This window comes from Lissotriton helveticus, chromosome 5_1, assembly GCF_964261635.1.
Source record: "Lissotriton helveticus chromosome 5_1, aLisHel1.1, whole genome shotgun sequence".
In the NCBI taxonomy this organism is placed as follows: Eukaryota; Metazoa; Chordata; class Amphibia; order Caudata; family Salamandridae; genus Lissotriton; species Lissotriton helveticus.
The window spans coordinates 1,288,928,170-1,288,949,875 of NC_136065.1; the positions used below are offsets into that span (position 1 = coordinate 1,288,928,170).

Sequence of the window (21,706 nt, forward strand, 5' to 3'; positions counted from 1 at the left end):
GGCCAAAGTCATCGAGAAAGCCGTCAACAGCCAACTCGCAGCCTTCCTTGAATCCAACAACTCCCTGGATCCCTCACAGAACGGCTTTCGAGCCAAACACAGCACCGAGACCGCCCTCATTGCGGCGACCGACGACATCCGTGCACTCTTGGACAACGGTGAAACAGTGGCCCTCCTTCTCCTCGACCTCTCCGCCGCCTTCGACACTGTCTGTCACAGTACCCTCATACAACGCCTCAACAACATCGGCATACAAGGAAAAGCCTTGGACTGGATTAGCTCATTCCTAGCCGGGAGAACCCAGAGAGTCCGACTCCCCCCCTTCTACTCAGAGCCCACCGAAGTCATCTGCGGCGTACCTCAAGGCTCCTCACTCAGTCCCACCCTCTTCAACGTCTACGTGAGTCCCCTCGCCCCCATCGCACGTCGACACAACCTCAACATCATCTCCTACGCCGACGACACCCAGCTGATACTTTCCCTCACCAAAGACCCCAACACCGCCAAGGACAATCTTCACGAAGGCATGAAAGAAGTAGCCGAATGGATGCAACAGAGCCGCTTAAAACTCAACTCAGACAAAACTGAAGTGCTCATCCTTGGATCCTCCCCCTCAGCGTGGGATGACTCTTGGTGGCCTTCCACTCTGGGATCAGCGCCCACTCCCACTGACCATGCACGTAACCTTGGCTTCATTCTAGAATCCTCTCTCTCAATGTCCAGACAAGTCAACGCCGTATCGTCCTCCTGCTTCAATGTCCTTCGCATCCTCAAAAAGATCTTCCTCTGGATCCCCCTCGAAACAAGAAAGACTGTCACCCATGCACTGGTCACAAGTCGACTGGACTATGGCAACACTCTCTACGCCGGAATTACAACAAAATTGCAGAAAAAGCTCCAGCGAATCCAAAACGCATCAGCGAGACTCATATTAGACATCCCGCGCCAAGAGCACATCACCGGACACTTAAAAAACCTACACTGGCTTCCCGTCAACAAAAGAATCACTTTCCGCCTTCTTACCCACGCACACAAGGCCCTCTATAATCTAGGACCAGAATGCCTCAACTCCCGACTGTCCTTCTACTATCCCACCCGCCAACTTAGATCATCCAGTCAAGCCCTCGCCGCAGTCCCGCGCATCCGAAAAACCACCATGGGCGGCAGATCCTTCTCCTTCCTGGCTGCCAAGACCTGGAACTCACTCCCCACCCACATCCGCCTTACTCAGAATCACTTCTCCTTCAGAAAAGAATTGAAAACCTGGCTTTTCGATAAACAATGAACCCTTCCCTCTAGCGCCTTGAGACCCTCTGGGTGAGTAGTGCGCTATATAAATGCCCGAACTTGAACTTGAACTTGCCAGAAGTGCTACCACAAATTTCTTCATGTCCGATCCCTCTTGATTTTCCGGAACATTCAAAATCCTGATATTGTTCTTTCTTGCTTGATTTTCCAATGACTCCATCTTTTCATTCATTATTTTACTTTCCTGTCTCAGAGAATTTATTTATTTCCGATTCCTTTCCACCATTTTGTCCAGGGCGGCCACTTCAGTTTCTACCACCGTCACTCTGTCGCCCAAAGCGTTTAGTTTATTGTCCAGCTTTTCACAAGCTTCCTGAATTTTGTCTTGTTTGGCTTCGGAGATAGAGAATTTTTCCTTCATTTCTGTCCATATTTTTTCTAGGAATTCCTCTGTTTGATTTTTCTGGGATTTCTGGGATTCTTTTTGCCCCCCTTGTGATCTTTCCTCATGTTCTGTGATCTTCTGCGTTGTTTCTACGGAGTTTTCCTTTTCTCCTCCCTCCGCCATGAGTGCTTCTTGGGGCTTAATTACTTTTCCCAGCTTGGTTCCCTTGTTAACCTTCCAGATATCCTCCAAGCACTTTGTTTCAGCCCTACTTTTGTTCTTACTTCTGTTCTCTTTTTTTGTATTATTTTTTTCCGATTCCAACAATGTCTGTGGGGTCTCGAACAGAGTTGGTGGTAATACTGTGTCTGGGAAGAGATTATCTTCTTCCGTCCTCAGAATTGAAAAGCCGTGTGAGAGAGATTGAGCCTGCTTATAAGCCTGAGGACCCTGTTGCTGTTGTATTTTAAAATAGGATCTTAATGAAGGTGTCACTTTTAATTTGGTTTTGGTTTTGGTTTGAGACGAGGAAACTATTTTTCCCTTAAGCAGCCTTGGTGCTCTCTCTAGCCTGTTTTCTGTGCTTTTTTTTTATCTCCCTTGGAGATATTCCTTTAGGATACTGCTCTTGCTTGAGGAAATTTCTGTTTCGCAGGCTATAGGTGGATATGACTAGTTTCCCTTGTGATTTTAAGGGCTGCCCTCCCTGGGCTTTTGCTTCTGCTGATTCTGATTGAGGGGGGGTCTCCTCCGGTTCACTGTAGTCTCTTTTGTCACCCTCCTTTGCTGTACTTAACAGGTCACTCATGAGCTGTTTGTCCGTTCTGTATCTTAGTTTATTAGTGTGTAAGGTTTGGGAGTTTTGGGAGATGATTGTAGCAGTTACGCATGTAGACACAACTAATGAATACTTGTCTCTCTTTAAATTAAATTTTTCAATGACAGTATCTGCGGTTGACCACTCTTTAAACCCCTCTTTAAAGGCTGGTGCTTCTATATCATTGTACAATTGTATCTCCTTTTTGCTCTGGCTGCTTTGGCTCTGACTGCTTTGACTGCTTTGGCTGCTTTGATCGCTGTTGCTTTGGTGAATAGTCTCCCCCTCCATGTCGTTCAATCTAGCTTTTAGTCCCCCAAGCGCTCGGCACAGAGTTTTACCCTCGCTTTTCCCCTTGTAATCTGACAGGGACTCACCGCTTCCTCCGCTTGTTCTGCCGCTTGCGCCCCGGAATTGAAACTTCAGTCTTCCGGCGGCCCGGCAGCATCGCGACCTAGCTCTCGCAGCCGCTACCCAGAGACTCAAGCAGCAACACCTCTCCGGCTCCGCGTCCTTCCACTCAGCGCGGCGCGAACTCTCCTCCACCACGGATGCCGATTCCCGATAATGTACCATTCCGTGGCCACCCAAAAAGTAAGAAATCCTTTGTCGCCTGTTTGTTTGTTGTCTCTGCTATCTCCTCATGCTTTGTGGTGTTTGTCCGGCTTCACGTCATCTCCTCATGAATCACGGAGTCAGGAGCACATCGGCTGAGCGTCCTACCCAGCCGCCATCTTCCCCCCATGCACTGTCACTCTTACAGGACTCTTACGGTGTGATCTGTCCTGAACAGTGTCTATCGCCAATTATCGACCTCCAGCAGTGGGAACGTTCTGCATCTGTATCCTAGCATGTCTACTGACCTAGACCATCCTAACTATTTTTATTTTATTATTTTAGTTGCTGTTATTTTCCAGTACTGGGGTAACCAGAAAGGCACTTCAGACTGCTGTCAGGGGAGGTTGATGGTGAAAGATAATTTGCTGAGATGATAATTTCAGTAAGAATACAAGCATATATGATAGGTCTGATTATCAGCAAGGCAGACTGCCCAAACCCTTTTGGAAAAGGTGAGACTTCAGGTGTTCTGAATTTTTAAAACTTGCTCCTAATCACAGAGATGAGGTAAGCAGTTCCCATTAGAAAGGACCTTGAGATAGTTCCCTCAGGAATGTCCTGCTACTGTTTTGTCACTCAATTACTGCAAGTGTTTTCCCCAGAACTGCCCAAAACTGTTGTGGCATAGGTCTCGAGCACTGTGGGCATCCGCCAGCTGCTCCTTTGTGACATTTCCCACCTACATGGGACCTTCTTAAGGAGGCACTTTAACCTGTACTATTAATTATAAGTTGTCACTGTGGCTGCGGGGAAGACTCTCTATTTCCTCGGGCAGTCAAGAAGGAAAATTGACAGACCTTCACAGCATCTGCTCCTTGACAGAACATGACAGCCCTTTTTCCCTAGCAATGGCCAGGCGCTTCTTCAGAAGGCCTTCACTCCTGGGATTCCATAGCAGGGGTAGGTCTGCCCTGGCTGAGGTTCACGCTGCTGAATATCAGTAGCACTGGTGCAGGAAGCTCACACTGCTGGAGCCTCATATGAGGACAAGACAATCCTAAAGGAAGTTCATGGAGCTCAACACCTACACCATTGATCGAGAACTGCTGGAGCAAACTCACACTGCTGGAGCAAACTCACACTGCTGGAGTCCAGTAGACAGGATACTGCACTGTGCTGCTGAATAACTGTAGTAGCGACAGGGCACTGCCCTTAGCAGACCTATATTCCTGGCTGAGTACTGCTAAAGGAATCTCATATTACTGAATAGTCATAGCGCTGACACCTGTAGGATTCATGCACTGATGAATGCCTATACCACTTACTAGGCACTGCTGGAGGAAGCTTTACTGCTGAGGATCTATAGTACTGCAAGGGCACTGCTGGAGGAAGCTCACACTGCTGATGATCTATAGCGCTGCAAGGGCACTACTGGAGGAAGCTCACACTGCTGAGGATCTATAGCCCTGCAAGGGCATTGCTGATGGAAGCTCACACTGCTGAGGATTTATAGTGCTGCAAGGGCACTGCTGGAGAAAGCTCGCAATGCTGAGGATCCATAGCGCAGCAAGGGCGCTGCTGGAGGAAGCTCACACTGCTGAGGATCTATAGCGCTCCAAGGGCACTGCTGGAGGAAGCTCACACTGCTGAGGATCTATAGCGCTGCAAGAGCTCTGCTGGAGGAAGCTCACTGCTGAGGATCTATAATGCTACAGGGGCACTGCTGGAGGAAGCTCACACTGCTGAGGATCTATAGCGCTGCCAAGTCAAAGCTGGAGGAAACTCACACTGCTGAGGATCTATAGTGCTGCAAGGGCACTGCTGGAGGAAGCTCAGACTGCTGAGGCTCTATAGCGCTGCAAGGGCACTGCTGGAGGAAGCTCACTGCTGAGGATCTATAATGCTACAAGGGCACTGCTGGAAAAAGTTTGACCTTATGAAGTTCAGGGACAGGATACTATTTGAGGAGTCATATACTAGTGACTACATGTAGCAATGGTAAATACAAAAAGGGGGGGCACTGTTGCAGAAAGGGTAGTATAGAGAACTAGGAGAAGCGCTAGGTCGCGGACTCAGTATGAGGAGTGTGGAAAAGTGCTCAGAAAAGACAATTATTGTCTCATGTTTCCCTCACACACCCTGAAGGATGTCATGCTTCATCATTTGGGCAGTTGCTCCTCGTCGGGCCGGCGGTGCAATGGCCTACGGGTCCCCGAAGGGTCACTTTATCGGAGATCTTTTAGACAACTGCAGGTGAGTGCATGCTGCGGTGTGTGGGTAGAATCCTAGGGTAACGTGCTATCGTGCGTGTAGTGAGGTTAAAACTACCTAAGGGTATACCTAGAGAAATTTTAATGAGAAGGTACCCTTGGTAGAATAAAACAACCCGTAGGTTGGGAGTTGCTAATAAAGGCGCAATGTGCCCAGGTAGCTAAGCATGTAGCAATGGCCTCGTGATGCTAGAGATATTCGTACTGCTGAATATCTATATCATTGACAGGGCAGCGATGGGGGAGGTGTGCTCCTCTGGAGAGCCCTGCAGAGACAGGACATTCCACACTGTAGAAGATATGCAGCTCTGACTGGGCACAGCTGGAAAACTGCTTCATGCAGAAAGTGACCTTTTCTGTGCGGACCAGTCTCCTACAAGAAAATGAATTATTATACAATATTCAAGGATTCCGTAGGTTTCACTGGTGTAATTTGAAGTTCTCCTAGTCCTATTAATGGGGAGGTGCTGCGTAAGCTTACATTGTATAAAATGTATGTATGATCTACTAATTGTTAGAAATGTTTGATGCTTTGGTTGTTTGCCTTGCAGATCCCACATAGGTAGTGCCACAGAACTGAGGTATTCTCTGACCTCTTTGGTAGACCCTAAGTCGGAGTCCCTTGGAACGTCACCTGTATTGCGTCGAGCACAGAAGGGGCGATTAACCGCTCTGCAGGAGCAACCTGTGAAGGTGAAATGCATGTTTTATTATCTGTACATACATTGCTTGCAAGGCAAATGCTGCTCATGCTAAAATACTTAAAAATGTTGTAGTACATACTTAGGTTGGCAAAAATTGATTCTTAGTTGTAACAGCGCTGTTAGAAGGAAAATGTTTTTTTACACATTGACATTGCTGTGTCTCTGACCAATTCACTCTTGCAGGCCCATCCTTGATGTAAGTATATACCAATGAATCCTCCCTTTCAGCAAAAAGTTACACTGTCCCACGTTTACATTTCCTTACAATGCACTTTGCATTTAAAATCTCACTTCAAATAATACACATAGTTGGATAAAACCTGTCATCCCCAACAAAAACAAACATTTGCAGTCCCAGGTAAGCAATGAATACTAACTGATGATGCTCAAATGATCCAGACATTTCTAAAGAAATCAGTTAATTCATCCTTTAGTCTGAAATTTGCATTATGAGTAACATGGCAGTATAGGCTAATATTACCCAATTACCCATGCCTCGTGCTGCAGTGGTAGACCACTCTTGGGGTTCAGGACAGGACCTTTCCGAATGCCAGGCATTGCAGCCATCAGCCACTTCACACAGACAAAGGCAGGGGTTGCTGTTTCCTGAGTGTTGGGTGCACTGCCTCGTCACAGGCAGGCCGTACGACCAATCGCTAATTTTCACGGCCTTCTGTTGGGTATCTCGTTGCAGGTTGGGCCAACCTCTGCTGCACACAGCCCAACCTGGATACATAATAGGGTCAAAGCAAGGCATGGTGGTCCTGTCAGGAACATCTGATGTAAGTTGCCTCAACTTAAAGCAGGTATGAAGAGAGTCACTATGACCTGGTGGGCTTGTGGTGGACGTCTACCAAGTTAAATGTTTCTCACAGTGGAGCCAGCAGAGGTACATATAGCTATTTATAGGATATGGGATGTAGCTTGTACTGTCTTCTCAGCTTGTTCATGAGTGGCCTTTGCGAGAGTAAAAATCCTATAGTCTGACTGGTCCTTGGTGCCATTTTCTGAATTTGAACTTGTGTTTTGTGCAAGCGTCAACTTTGCCATGGATGCTATATGAGGTAAGTTCTTCAGCCTTCCCCTCGCAACTGACAATGGCATATGCAGAAAGCTCTGAGCTGTCACAGCCCTATGGGTGGTTGCTGTTACTATTGTGAATTTGGTAGCTGTGGTTCATATGGAGAAGGTTAGCACCTCAAGTAAAGGTATTTACATCAACATTTTTTCACCACTTTTGCGAGGCTACACTTATTGGCTACTGCCAACGTCAAATTCAGTAGCCAGTCGAGGATGGTTCCGCCCTGCAGCATCTGGAGCAGATCGGTCCTCTGAGGATGGGAGCTACCCCTAGCCATCACATGAGCCATTGCAGTCAGGCAGCCGCATAATACATTTCATAATTTGGAGCTTCCAGACCATACTTTATCAATTGGAGTTGTAGCTTACGAAGTGCCACTATTTTCCTACTCCCAAATTACATTTGGAAGAACACCATGCAGTTGTGTAAAGAATGTCCTCTTTAAAATCACTGCTAATGCACAAAGAAATATAATAGTCATTGTAGAAGCAGCATTTGGCTATTGCCACGTGACCCATAGGGGAGAGTGGAGAACCAATCCAGAAGGAAACCGACTGGTGCACGAAAATGTGTACCCCCAGATATTTGAACATATCTAGTCTCCAACCCAACTTTGCAGGCAATGTATAATTTCCATGTTCCTCCATATTCATCGGAGGGGGAACAAACAAGAAGGGGTCAAGTTAATTTTAAGGTCAGATATCTTCCCAAACTAATCTAGAATTTCCATCAAGCTGGACAGGGGCTCCTGTGCATTGTGGAGATAAATGATAGTGTAGTCCACATGCAATAACATCACGTGCCATTTTCAAAATATTTCTTCCCCCTATTCTGGGGCTTTTATGAGCAGCAGACATACCAGTGGCTTCATAGTCTGTTCCTGCTATCTATGTTAATACAGTCCAAAATTATATGGTTCTTCCGAACTCTGGCCACCGGGTTAGTATACAACAGTTGTACCCACCTGAGGAACACCAGACCCAACCTTAAGCTCCAGAGAACAGGCATGAAGTACGGCCACCTGAGAGTGTCAAAAGCCTTTGCAGTGATGAGAGACACTGACAGGCGCATATCATCACTCCCATCATCCACTTCTGTCCATCCTAGTGAGAGCCAGATGTTGAAAAAGATATTTCTTCCTGGGATAAGCCTGTTTTGTTCAGCATGAACTACTGATGCAATAATAAGAAGCAACCTATTCGCCAATATTTTCCTTTGAATCTTATAGTTCAGGTTTAGGAGGGATAACGGAGAGTAGGAATGCACAAGGTATCTCAACCCTGTTTGAGTAGGATCACTATCAATGCTCCCCTTACGGATTCCAGTAGCGTTCCCGAATTTCTCGCTTAGCCATACATTGTTACTGTTTTCTGCACAACATGAGCTCTGTGGGTAGTGTACAACTCATTAAGAAGTCCATCCATTCTTACATTTTTCTCTCGCTATTTGGTGTATGGCACTTTATATTTCCTCTATTTTAAGAGGCACTTCTAGCGCTTGGTGATGCAATGGATGAATCTGTTAGACAGGGGCTGCATGGACATATGAACGACTTTATGCAAAATACGTACTGCTGGTATTGGTATACAAGCTTTGATAATATTCAGCAGCAGCTTCATTGATGCTTCCTTGATGCCCCTTTGTATATTGATTACTTCCCCCCTGATAGATCTATTAGCACAGTTGGGATCTAAGAATGTTGTTTTTCAGCACCAGGACAACAATGTGCCCGCTCTGTCTCCCTCCAAATGCTGGTGTGCTCAGTGTTCACCATAGTAAAACTTCCCAGCCTGTTACTTAATTCCAAATGACATTGTCTAAGGTCTCTGAGTTGTCCCACCAGGTTTAGCTGTTCAGCTACTGAATTTCCCATCAGCCACATATTGCGTTCTACTGAAAAGATATCCCTGGTCAATATCAGTGTATTACACATTGAAGATGCTCCCTCAAGGCCTATCATTCTATTATCCTGAGGACTAAATCACTATTGGGCTCAATGATCAGTTAACTCACTTCAGTGACACTTGACTATTATAATTTGGTTGTAATTTTTTATTTAATTTCTTTATATAATTTATAAAATTTCATTTTTTTCTTCTTTTGTCATCTTTAAAACTTTCTTTTGAAGTGTATACATCACAATAAAAGGTCAATCCTGTTATTACATCAAATACAGAAAACACATATAAAGTATTCCTCAACAAAGAGAACTCCTGTAGAAGATCACATAAATACATCCATTTCACAAAACTAATTCAAACACATACAGACTCATACAACCATCATACAAACTACATCTGAACAAGGGGAGATTGTAGATAGCAAAAGCTCTGCGACCAGATCGAATAAATATGTTCAAAAAGGGTCTATGCAGGAGAGTCTGCTTTGTTACATGATGCTTCCACGACAAATCCTCGGAGAGAGTGACAACCAAATCAAAGGTGTTCACTCCCTCCAAGGTAATCCCACCTAGTTTTAACTTGCCTTTAAATGATTTGTGGGGATTCACCATTAACCGTTTGGTCTTTGAGGTACTAACCTCTAAGCCTCTCATTACACAAAAGGCCTAGAATTGATCTAAAAGCAGCTGCAGACCTCTCGGGGTCTTGGAGACTAGCTGCGTAACATCAGCAAACAGTAGAGTAGTCACCTTAACTCCCCCCAAAGAGGTGCATCAGCAGGAATATCAGCAAGATACTGAACAACTCTATTTATAAAAATTGCAGAGTAGGAGCCAATACACCGCCCTATCAACTCTAATCGGATCTGTCAATTGGCCTTGGCTATCCCAGCGAACCCTTGCATATTGTCCTATGTATAGTCAGTTCTGCTTGTCTTTATGTTTGTTTTCAGGTATGTTCACCCTTTAGTTTAAAAAACAGTTTTAATGGTAATTTGCATCCAGTTAAAATGCAGAGTGATAGAGAGTTTGACCAAGAGCAAGAGTGTCAAGTGTATATAGATTCTGAATAGAAGCGGGGCACAGCTATGTTACTTGTTGCTTTACTTCTCTCCCTAATTAACAATGTTCTGGTATTCTCACACCAGAATTTTCCAGATACAGGAACAACATTTCAGATTTTATTGACTGGAGAATTCATCTGGTAAAATCACTTTAGGCTTGTGCCTCATGTGTACTCAGGCTTCGACCCCTGTCCCCGACTGGCCACTTCCTACAGGACAGGAAAGAATCCTCTGCCACCCACTTGACAACTCTGCTTCCACCGTCTGCCCCTCAAGAGAGATTTAATCTGCACAGAAATGAGTATACAAACAAGAGGTGTCCTAAACCCTTTAACAATGGCTTCATACACCTAAACCTTAGGCAAGCTGATAAGAGAGCTCACAAGAAACCCTTAGTGGTTCATTTTTAAGACTCTCACTGACTCTAATAGTGGAATGCTCAACATTGGGTCTCATCCTGGTCCCTATAAACCATGGAGCAGGGATTCTTCTATACAATATCAATCAATCAATCAATCAATCAAGACATTTGTAAAGCGGGCTACTCACCCGTGAGGGTCTCAAGGCGCTGAGGGATGGGGCTGCTGCTACTGCTCAAATAGTCAAGTCTTGAGTAGCCTCCTGAAGATAAGTAGGTCTTCGGTCTGCTGTAGGAGGACGGGGAGGGTTTTCTTGGACTTGGCGGAGAGGTAGGAGAATGATCTACCGCCAATGGTCGCTCTCTGGATGCGGGGGACGGTGGTGAGGGCGAGGTCAGCGAAGCGGAGCTGGCAGTTCAGGGTGTAGAAAGCAAGTCATTTGTTGAGGTATGCTGGTCCGGTGTTGTGGAGTGCTTTGTGTGCGTGGGTGAGGATCTTGAAAGTGATCCTCTTGTTGACGGGAAGCCAGTGCAGGTCTCTCAGGTGAGTTGTGATGTGGCTGTGGCGAGAGATGTCGTGGATCAGGCGTGCAGAGACGTTCTGTATGCGTTGCAGTCGATTCAGCAGCGTGTTTGCGGGCGGAGCAGGTGTTCAGGAGTATGCATCTGAGGTGGTTGCGTGCTGTCCTGGTTGGTGGTTTTGCGAGTTTGCTGCTGGTGAAGCTGCAGTTCTGTCAGGAGAAGGGTCCTTGGGTGCGTTTCGGGGAGGCCAGGAAGCAGGAGTGTGCTCGTCTGGTGTTGAGTGCGTGGAGGGTGCTGGCATCGTAGCGGAGATGGGCGCTGTGGCATTCGCAGGGGCCAGGGGTTCTGGTGCTGGGCGCGGTCCAGGCGCAGACGGGCTGGCCTTAGGCGTGCCTTTGGCAGATCATTAAACATTAAAAAAAGACAAACTTACCGGGCTGTGGGTGGTGATCTTGGATGGCAGGAAGGAAATCTCTGCGGATGGGACTGCCAACTCTTGGCCAGCCAATGAGAAGAGACGGTAATCCCTTACTCATCACAGAGTGGTATGGGTTATGTGAGACTGCTGTGGCCGCCCCACAATGTGACGAGGTGTCACTGATTGATACTCAGCCCTGGGCACTTAAGACCTTAAAACTGAAGTGCCCAGATCCGAGTTTATCTGTGACACGCCCCCTCATCAGGAGGGGGAGAACCTCGTGGTGCTTTGAAGGGCTGTGGAGGTCACACTCACAGGGCTGTGAAATCCACAGCCTGGAATAGTTCAGCTCAGGCAGTGAGGTACCTGGGCATTTAGCACATGGATAGCGCCATACTGCCTGACCTGAGCATAAAGAGTGTCTATCAGGCTTTCCTTTGCTCAGTCTGACAGAGACTCATTTTGTCTGTACAAAGAAGGTAGGTAGGGCTCATCCGCCCTGAAGGATTGGCAACGTCTGATATATATATATAGCAAGAAGTGTACTAGATAAGGCCAAGAGAGAAAAGTCACCTCCTTGTTTATACTCACGTCCTCAAGGGTATCATGTCACCTCTAGTACCTATTTAGTACACCGTTTAGTACACCGCTCTCTTCTTGTATGTACCGATAACCAAGCTTAGTCTCGCTATTTAAACCATACACATAGCACTTTTCTTGTGAGCCGGGCCGTAAGCATAGTGTGTGCTGAATTACGTTTGTTGTGTCACCTTCGAGTCAACAAGTAATCATGGGAATTGTAGTCCTATTACCTGAAATCCAAATGGATATTGTCACAGTATCAAGTTTTGCTTCATCTGAAAATAAACCTCTTCTTCATTAAGGACTAGAATCGTATACCCCCTAATAGAGAAATGTATACTCCCAATTTGATGACCATGGATTTGCTCTTGTGTAGGAGAAAAGCAATTCCTATGATGCTGCATGTACTGTAGACTGTGACTGTGCCTGCATCTTCATGTTTCAGGTCCCAGGATCATGTAACGACCTGTGCCAATAAGAAGGGTGCATCATGGGTAATGTGGTTTTTTAAGCGTCTTGGAACTAGAAAGTGCATAAAGTCTACATAAAAATACTTCACTCTCCTAATTCTTATTGAGGATATGGTCAGATATGAGGGGTACCTCATAGGTAATATGCCATCTCTTTCACAACATTCGCTTAATACTAATTGGAGGGGCAAACTGAGGAGGTTTTGCTGTTACACTGCTCAAGATATCCATATCACATGCTTCTCAACCAATTATGTTAGGTGCATATACATTTAGTTGAATATGCACTACTCTGTGGCAGTGTGACCTTTTCTAAGAAAGTGTGCAGTTGTATGTGTAGTGTTAAGCAAACATCTAAAGTTGCTGCCGTGTTCACTAATTCTAATTGTGATGTCATTTGAGATGTCATCAGTGATGTCATGAGTGATGTCACTGACCATGTCATGTGTGATGTAATATGTGACGTCATCAGCAGTGCATTGCAGGCGCGCAAGTTATAGTTACCCCAACTAACTATAACAGGCAAATTTCTCTGGTTTTATATGAGTCAAATGTCCAACTAACTATAACGTCCCTGAAACCTATGTTTTTTTAGTGAATTTCAAAGGTTTTTAAATATTCGTTCCTAACTATAATGTCTGTAAAACCTATGTTTTTTTTCAGTGAATTTTGAAGGTTTTTTAAATGTTAATTTCATATTTTAATATTTATAAAACCTATATTTTTTCTATTTATTGTAATATTTTGGAAGTGTATTATCCTTTTTCTACTTTAAAAATGATGTAATGTTTTATATCTGAAAAAAAATCTGTATATCTTTTTTTTGTTGTTGAGAAAACTGGAGGCCCGTACCAGTAGTGTACCAAGCTTCATCAGCACGCGAATCCTATCGGCCATATTGCTAAACTCGTAAATGTTGCGCATTTCGTATCCGACGGGTTTGTGGCACCGCGTCCTGCATAACATCATAGACATATGAGGTCGCGCCAACTGCTGCTTTGGTATACGATGGGTGCGCAGTACCAAGCCGCGCCTTACATCATGTACGTATGGGGTCGCGCCCGCTGCACGTTGCATATGCATTGAGTGCACGCTGCCAGGCCCTGTGTTACGTCATAGGTGTATGGTGTAACGCCGGGTACGCCATTCCCTCTTTTTTTTTATGTCTCAAACTATATCTAAATACCTTTAAAGTGTATATGAGAGCAAGCGATAATCTAAAATATTAAACATTTATATATTTCTAACTGTAATAAACTTATATTATGGTAAATATATTTTCTCAAAATTGCGTTGGGTGCGGTCTCCTTGTGGGCTGGGTGCGCGATTATCATGTGACCATAAAAAAAAGCATTTGATTAGTTCATAACATTTCCCATTGTAGCAGTTGGAGATTGCCACCCATTTTAGTCATTCTCTCTACAGCATTTGATGAGACACACCTCTTCTGCTTAGAGAGCTTTTTTGAAAACTTTTAACTATGTACACATATCTTACACTACACACAACAGCCAACCATCATCTTCATCAATATTCATGGTCTGTAAAGTAGCCTTCCACCTGTGATAGCCATGCACCTAAAATACATAACCAAAGTTTTCCCAACTGCCAGAGGTAACATGGTTGCATTGTCATGTATTCCTATAGGTTCTGAATCGATCCCCCTATTCCTGACCCTATTCTGGTTAAACTAACTATCAAGTTAACTAACAGTCAGCCCATGAGGCAAGAAAAGCCCCCATGATGCAGATACCGTTATCTGACGCAGTCACACTACGGCACAGGAACGTGTTATCTGATTAGGTCATAACGCTTGAGATCTAATTAGACAAGCGACATTCCTCCAGCCCCTGATAAGGCATACGACGTTCTCATAACAAATCAAACCTATGACAACCTGGAAAATCCGTGCGGCCATTGTTTTGATTTCACAGAGAACTTCAGTAAAAGAATGTGCTAACGAGCAAGTCGTATGACATCTTTATTGACGTATCTATGTCCATCCTTACGTCAATCTCGGCACCTTTAAGGTATAAATATTGCCGATCTTGCCCTATGCAAACACACGCGTGGTGACGAGACGGAGCAGCCATACTTGCCGAAGCCCAGAAGCAGAACAGACCCCGCTGGCAGCAGCCCCGCCTTCCTGACGCGCTGAGAGACGCGCTGCTATCTCTTGCCGAGAGACCCAGCACCGGCGCTTTCGGGCAGCCCTCGCAGGCAGCCTGGAATATCGAGAGCAGAGAAAGAGATACCATTCCTCATTCATCCTAACTTCCAGGTACAGAACTGAATAACCCCTCACAGAGAATTCTTTAGTTATTCACTTGGCAAAAACAAACTTAACTTAAACTGTAACTTTCTATTCCCGCCCACGCATTAGACTTAGGTCAGGTACATGGGGTAGGCGTATTTAGAAACACCAGTTGAGTACGTTTAGTCAAATGTATATGTGTATGTAAATATATTTTAATCATTTTAAACATCATATGGCTCAGAAACCATATCAATGTTTTTACAGTATTATTTTATACTATTGCTTTTAATGTATGCACTTTACTTAACTATAAGTATTGCAATAATATCGATCCATTTCTCTTGTACGAGAAAAGAGACTGATCAATAAATAACACCTTTTATTGAACACGCCCGTCTCTTCCTTTTCTCTACAATCTGATGAGACTAAGAATGCACGTACTGACTGAGTAAAATAATTGCCTTGTGCTCACACGACTCTGGAGATACACTCTTGATTAGGGGAGAGCAAAGTTGTCATGTTCTATGGTTGTCAGAAACTAAATCCCTTCTTGTCTAATCAGGGGAGTTAATTCTTTCCTGAACATTCGAGAAAGTTTCTAGCGAACTCTGAGCTACGCTGGCAAACCCAAAACTTAAGTCTAGTATCGACAGTAGTAGACCTAGTTAACGTCTGGCCTAGGCCTTTACTGCTGTAGGTATTATTCCAATGCGCAGAGCCTATTGGGAAGATAGGAACTACACTACATGGCGCCCAACGCGTTTGGAAAGGGCGATAAAACTAACGTAAGACATTTAGAGTAACTCAGTCGTGCTTTCTCACTCAGACCCCTTTTCCCAAATACTCCAAAGACGTCTGGAGTGGGTGAAAGGTAATATCCTCCAAAACCTCGCAGGAGGGAACTCCTATGTAAGGTTCTTGGTTTAGTCAACGTTGAAGGATACACTGTTCCAAAATATTGTGCATCTAATCTCTGTTTCCATAAGAAACCTGATCTGCAAACAAACAAAATAACCTTATTGACAGTAAAATGTCTGACAATGAGGATGAAAGAGAGGCAGTTAGATTAGCAGCTGAAATAGCAGCAGCTGATACTGCAGCACTAGATGCGGACGGGGATATAATACTCATCCCGGTCGCCAAAAGGAAATCTATAACCTTAAAACTTATAGAAAATGGACTGACACCTAGAGGTGGCACAGTCATATTCATAATTGAGGCACACGAATATCGGCAGACAGAGGTATACTATACATGGATACATTTTCCAGCAGCAAATGCTGTAACAAAGTACTTCCACTATTACAAAATAGAGGTTCCACCCGACATTTACACTCCTTTCGAGAAGGTGGAAGTACCACTCAAATTCCAAGAGCATTTGCTCTTATTTGATGGCGCCCTAATACATAATAATCACATCACCAGGCTCGGTCCTTTAGGTAGACCAGGAGCAACGTGGCCGGTCTTAGCCGGATACACACCACACCCAGACATCGAAGGAATGTCTACAGGAGAGCTGTTAATACAGCTAAAACAATTACTAAAAATTCATAGACAATTAGTCCAGTATATAATGCGGACTTCAACAATTCAGCCAGCGATTAAACTTCCACAGCTGACCCCTCACCAGGGGAACACAAATAAAATCACACCACAGAACATCCAATCCTGCCTAGGTAAAGTCCCGGCTAAACGGGAACAGATACCATTCTGGTTGGCACAGAAAATCACCCAAATAGAGGCGGTGTTTCCTGACACCACCCCGCTAGAAAAACACAGGATTCTGACTATATGTCTCCCAATGGGAATCGCACCACACATAGAGGACTGTGACACTTGGGGTACAGTCTTTGCTTCAATCTACACAAAAACGCACGGTGTTCCATCCATTTCGGTAATACCAGATGTGCTAAAACAAATTCAAGATGAATACGGTCCAGAACCAGCTTTAACTCTTGGTATGAAATTACTGAAAGACTTCAAGCAGGTCTCGACTATATTATTAGCCAATATAAAAGGTGAAGCAGCAAACGTGGCGATCCGCCAGAGGTTAAAAGAGACAGATATAGCAGACCAACCAGCTGAAATTGCCAGAATCATAGAAAAATCCTATGAAGAACTAGGTAGAGATAGTTTAGGTGGAATACCAGTAAAACCGCAACTGACTGAAAGTCCAGAAAAAATATTTTTTAATAATAATTCACCAAAAAAGAACTGGGATGGAAACAAACAATCCAATCCAAAAGAAAAGAAATTCCAGTCCCGAGGAAGGTCTCCTAGGCGAAGGGAGAAATCTCCGAACCAGAGACACAGGTCACCCCAGAGTGACCCCTCTGGGAAAAGATATAACCTTAGAAATAGGGATAATATTAAAAAACCTGATAGATATCAAGACATTGATACACGTCCCTCTCAATCTTTTCAGACTTCCTCGCAGAAATCGGAAAGAAGAGGACGATCAGAACAAAGAGAAGAGCACGCCAAGTCCAAAGACAAGGAACCTGCTCAACAAAAAAAGAAATTACAATTTCCAAAAAAGAAGGTAGCCAGTATCAAGGTAGTTAACAATGCCGAGAATACTGAGGACACAACTGAAAAACGGAGAGTGGGCTCAGACAATGCTAGACAGCGCAGCAGAAGTGAGCATAGCTCGCAAAGTCCTTATGAATCATCTGGAGACAGTGGACACGAATGAATATCTTCAAGTGGAAACTGCAGACACCAGAGTTAGCAAACCCCACAAGATATACGAGATAACATTACGTATAGAGGGAGATAAGACTAGGAAAATAAGGGGACTATTTTGGGATAACCTCTCCAAGGGTTATGACATCCTTCTAGCTGAAAAAGACTGGCCACCAGAGTTTGTCAGGGAGTGCCCTCATGGCGAAGAAGTAATTATGCCTGCCTTCTCGAATCAAATCCCGATTCATAAAAAATACACACTTGCTAGAAAGTGGGCAGTGGCCTTAGCACCTGCTTTATATAAAAATCATGTAGGATGGGATGAGGATTCTCCTCCTCACAAAATCCAGTTAAAATCACAACCTACTGCACAAAGGCAGTACCCAATTAAGCAAGAAGCTAAAAAACAGGTAAATGAAATACTAGATCAGCTAGAATACCAGGGGGTGATTGAAACTTGCACCTCACAAATGAACAATCCTTTGTTTCCGGTCTCCAAACCAGACAATTCATATCGTCTAGTTTTGGATTACCGACACCTTAACACATGTTGCAAAACCTTTGCAGTGCAAAACTCACACAGTGCTGCACTAATGAATAACATAGTGCGCAAAAAATACAAAACAACCTTGGACATCTCCAATGGATTCTTTTGTCAAAACATAGCACCAGAGAGCAGATATTTAACTGCATTCTCAGTAAATGGCACTCAAAAACAATTCTGTCGGTTAGCCCAGGGGTACAAGAACAGCCCGGGGGTATTCTCAGCGAGAGTAACCGAATTACTACATCTATATGATGATGAAGCATTATCTTATGTCGATGACATTTACTTAACAGATGATGACTTGGATACTCACTTGAAAAGAGTGAACACCATAATACTTGGGTTCGCAGCAGAGGGTTACAAATTCAACTTTAAACAATCCAGAATTGCCCATCTGACAGTCCTGTTCTTCGGATATGAGTTATCAAGTGAAGGTAAAAGCCTGGCAGACAATTTCCTAGAGAAATGTGCCGTAATCCAAGCTCCTAAAACACTAAAAAACCTACAGTCAATTCTAGGCTTCCTAAATTTCGGAAGAACATACATTGCAAATTACGCAGAAAGGGTCAAACCCCTTTATGATCTAATTAAACCAGACTTTAAAAGATCCAATTGGACTCAAACACACACAGAAATTTTGAGATCCTTACAAACAGACATGCTAATTAAAACAAAATTAGAAACACGCGATAACACACGCAATCTTGTGATTCGAGTCATCCCAGGGAGATGCGGATTCACATACCTGACCTCTAATGAGGGAGAAAAGGTACCAATTGCATTCAAATCACACTTGTACACAGAAGCTGAACAGAAATTCAGTAATACAGAAAAAATCATTCGTGCAGTTCAAACCGCAATAGCTAGAGAAAAAGACATAGCTGACGGTAGACATATCACAGTCAGAACAGCAGAATCAGCCTTTGAGGCACTAACAACACCGTGTAATTTACCAACAACAACATTGAATCCGGAATGGATACAATGGGTGAATTCAATCACAACGGACAAAGTATACTACTACTTTGATCCAGAACTAGAAGAATTAAAAAATCTAAAATATGAAAAGACGTATCCTCTGCCAATCGACATTCTGCCTCTACGACATTACGCCTGTGTAATCTATACAGACGGACATGCTCAACCCTCCGTTTGGGGAGAACAAGCATACAACCCCACATGTGAGATTACAAAAGAAGTGTGGCGCGGAGGTAAACTAAGACCTCTATTAACAAAAACACACTCAGTTGAAACTAATTCAGAACAACAAACTGAAATAATAGCATTGAAAATGGCGCTAGATAATGCGGATCGCGAATTCCCGACACTTATAGTGTCAGATTCATATTACTGCGTCAAATCATATAACAAGGATTTGCAGACATGGATTCAGAACGGATACAAAGATGACACAGATGCACCAATAAAGCAGAAACTGCTCTGGGAACAAATAGCTCTTTTGCAAAAAGAACTACCAAAGACTCACGTGACTCACTCACTGAGTCATCAGCGTGATGGCGTTCACGTTGTAGGGAATTCATTGGCTGAAACAGCCGCAGCGGCAGCCACTAAATCGGCTCCCGTAGTTCGAAAAAAGCGTACATTAAAATACATTGACGGTGAAACAGTGCTGGCGGTGAAAACGTCATCAAAAGGCGACTGCTCAGCGTTACCGATCAACTATCCACTCAATTATACATACATAATCGATGCAAACTCCGTCCCTTTTGCTCGAATCCCTGGAGTGGGGGATAGAGTGATTCCAAACATGGACAGGAGAAACTTGTTAATCGCAGACGCACACATGGGCGAGGGTCTCAGACACCTTAAATTAAAAGATTCTCTGGAAGAATTACAATCACGGTACTGGTGGCCAGGCATGAGCCTGCATCACACCATGTTTGTAAAAAACTGCCCAAACTGCAACAGAGATCGCAGTGGGGAGAGAAACAGTTTAATACCTCGTCGTATCAAGGCAGATAATATCACCAGTAAAAAGCAGGGCTTGCGATTAACATATACAGGCTAGTTTTCACTTATAATGTAGATCCTCAGCACTCGGCTGACGTCCGGACTGTTATACAAAGATTTGCGAGTCTAAATGGCATATACGCTAAGAGCATGCTACGTTCGACTATTGTTTTCACTCAAGCCCACCAGCCTGGGGGGAAACATGGCCGAATGAGCACAGTCCAGCGGGAATCTTCTCACTTCCTTCCTGAGGGTACGGGATGGTGTAAAGAAAAAACCAAGGCATAAAGCAATCTATAGCGGAAAGGAAATTAGGTTCGGGAACTGGGTGGGTCAAACATCTAATAAGTGTCCAACGTAGTCTAAATAACTTGCCAAGAAATTCTCTGAAGGGATTCCGTCCGTACGAATTATTATTTGGAACTAGAATGATTATCTCTGACCTCGACAGTCAGACTTCAGTGGTTAAAGAAAAAAGCTTTGATGTCAAAGACCGTTTGGCTATTTTGCAGGACTTAAACAAAACAAGAAAAGACCTGAGCAACATACAGTTGAAACAACAGCCAACAACCACTGAAGAATCACCACCTGTCCCAGCAAGACCTGTCTGGATTCCAAAAGTCGGGGATCTAGTCAGGGAGAAGATCGCGGTAAAGAAGGAATTTGGGCCTTCTTACAGAAAAGCAGTTCCTGTCTTGTCTGTCAACGGGACAAGATCAGTTGTACTACCGCCACTTGCTGGTAAAAAGGAGAACCGAGTTGTATCCATCGACCTGGTAAAACCACAACATGTGGCCGATAACAAACAGTAGGCCAAGTGGACTCCCAATAAGTAGCAGAACACCAAGGTTTGCTACCAGTACAGAGGTCCTAACAAAGAGGCTCATCACATTCGAAACGCCTACAGAAGAACAACAAGGACTATGCAACAATGCAATAGAACTCAGACCTCTGAAAACCCAAATAAAAACATTTAGCAGAGACACACCAATCTATAATGAAGTACCAGGTGACAATTCAAGAAACAAAAATCCTGAAGCAATTGGAACAATTAACAGAACTGCATCCGGCTACTTCATCAACTTCGATGATTCCTCTGAAAGCCTCAGTGAATCAAAGACACAGCCATCATCAAAATCCTTTAAAGACAAAGCTAAGGAACTTTTGAACCAACTGAAAGAAACATATCTGATTTCTCCATGGATTGAATTTTGGGTGGGTTTTGGTGCATTTATCCTCATACTCTGGCTCATCATGGTATTAACTTTGGGACGCTTCATTGAGGGAAAATATGCTAAAATGGACACAGCAAGTCAGAACATCAACTTGGTCCTCAAACCACACACATCTTCACACGTCGAGAAAAGAGAACTTTCTTCAGCCAACTTCACAGCCAATCCGATACCTGGTGGGGTAGCCTGGGACAACACTGACTATGAAATTTATGGTCCGGTCGAGATCCTGAAATATCCACACCAAATCAAGATCTCCTTGAGTGACTTTGCAAAACCAAACTCATTTGCTGATGATTGGGACTTCGAAAGCATTAATAACATGATGTCTGATTTAGTAATGTCTGCTAAATTTACCAAACATGATTATTTGCAAGGTTCTACAAATTATGATAATATGTATTGCTATAACCACTATGGTAATCACTTTTTACATAGATCTGCACAACCTAGAAATGTGTTAAATTATAATCAATGGGAACATTGTGCAACACCTCCAAAAGGGAGCTCAAGAACTGTTTACGACAAATATTCATATTTTTCAGGTTTTAACACAAGTAATGCTGAAACATTTTATTTTAAATTGTCAAACAAAACAGGGATGAAATCCATGATAACCAACACAAAGTTGATATAT

General features: G+C 43.9%; 1 protein-coding gene across 1 annotated transcript in view; it reads left to right on the top strand.

Annotated features, from left to right (window-relative positions):
- PPFIA4 (PPFI scaffold protein A4) overlaps nucleotides 1-21,706 on the top strand; it is a 1,997,086-nt gene that overhangs the window by 1,033,013 nt on the left and 942,367 nt on the right. Inside the window, exon 18 of the mRNA XM_078644121.1 lies at nucleotides 5,830-5,971. Coding sequence (XP_078500247.1) covers nucleotides 5,830-5,971 — 142 coding nt within the window. The remainder of the gene's footprint in view (nucleotides 1-5,829; nucleotides 5,972-21,706) is intronic.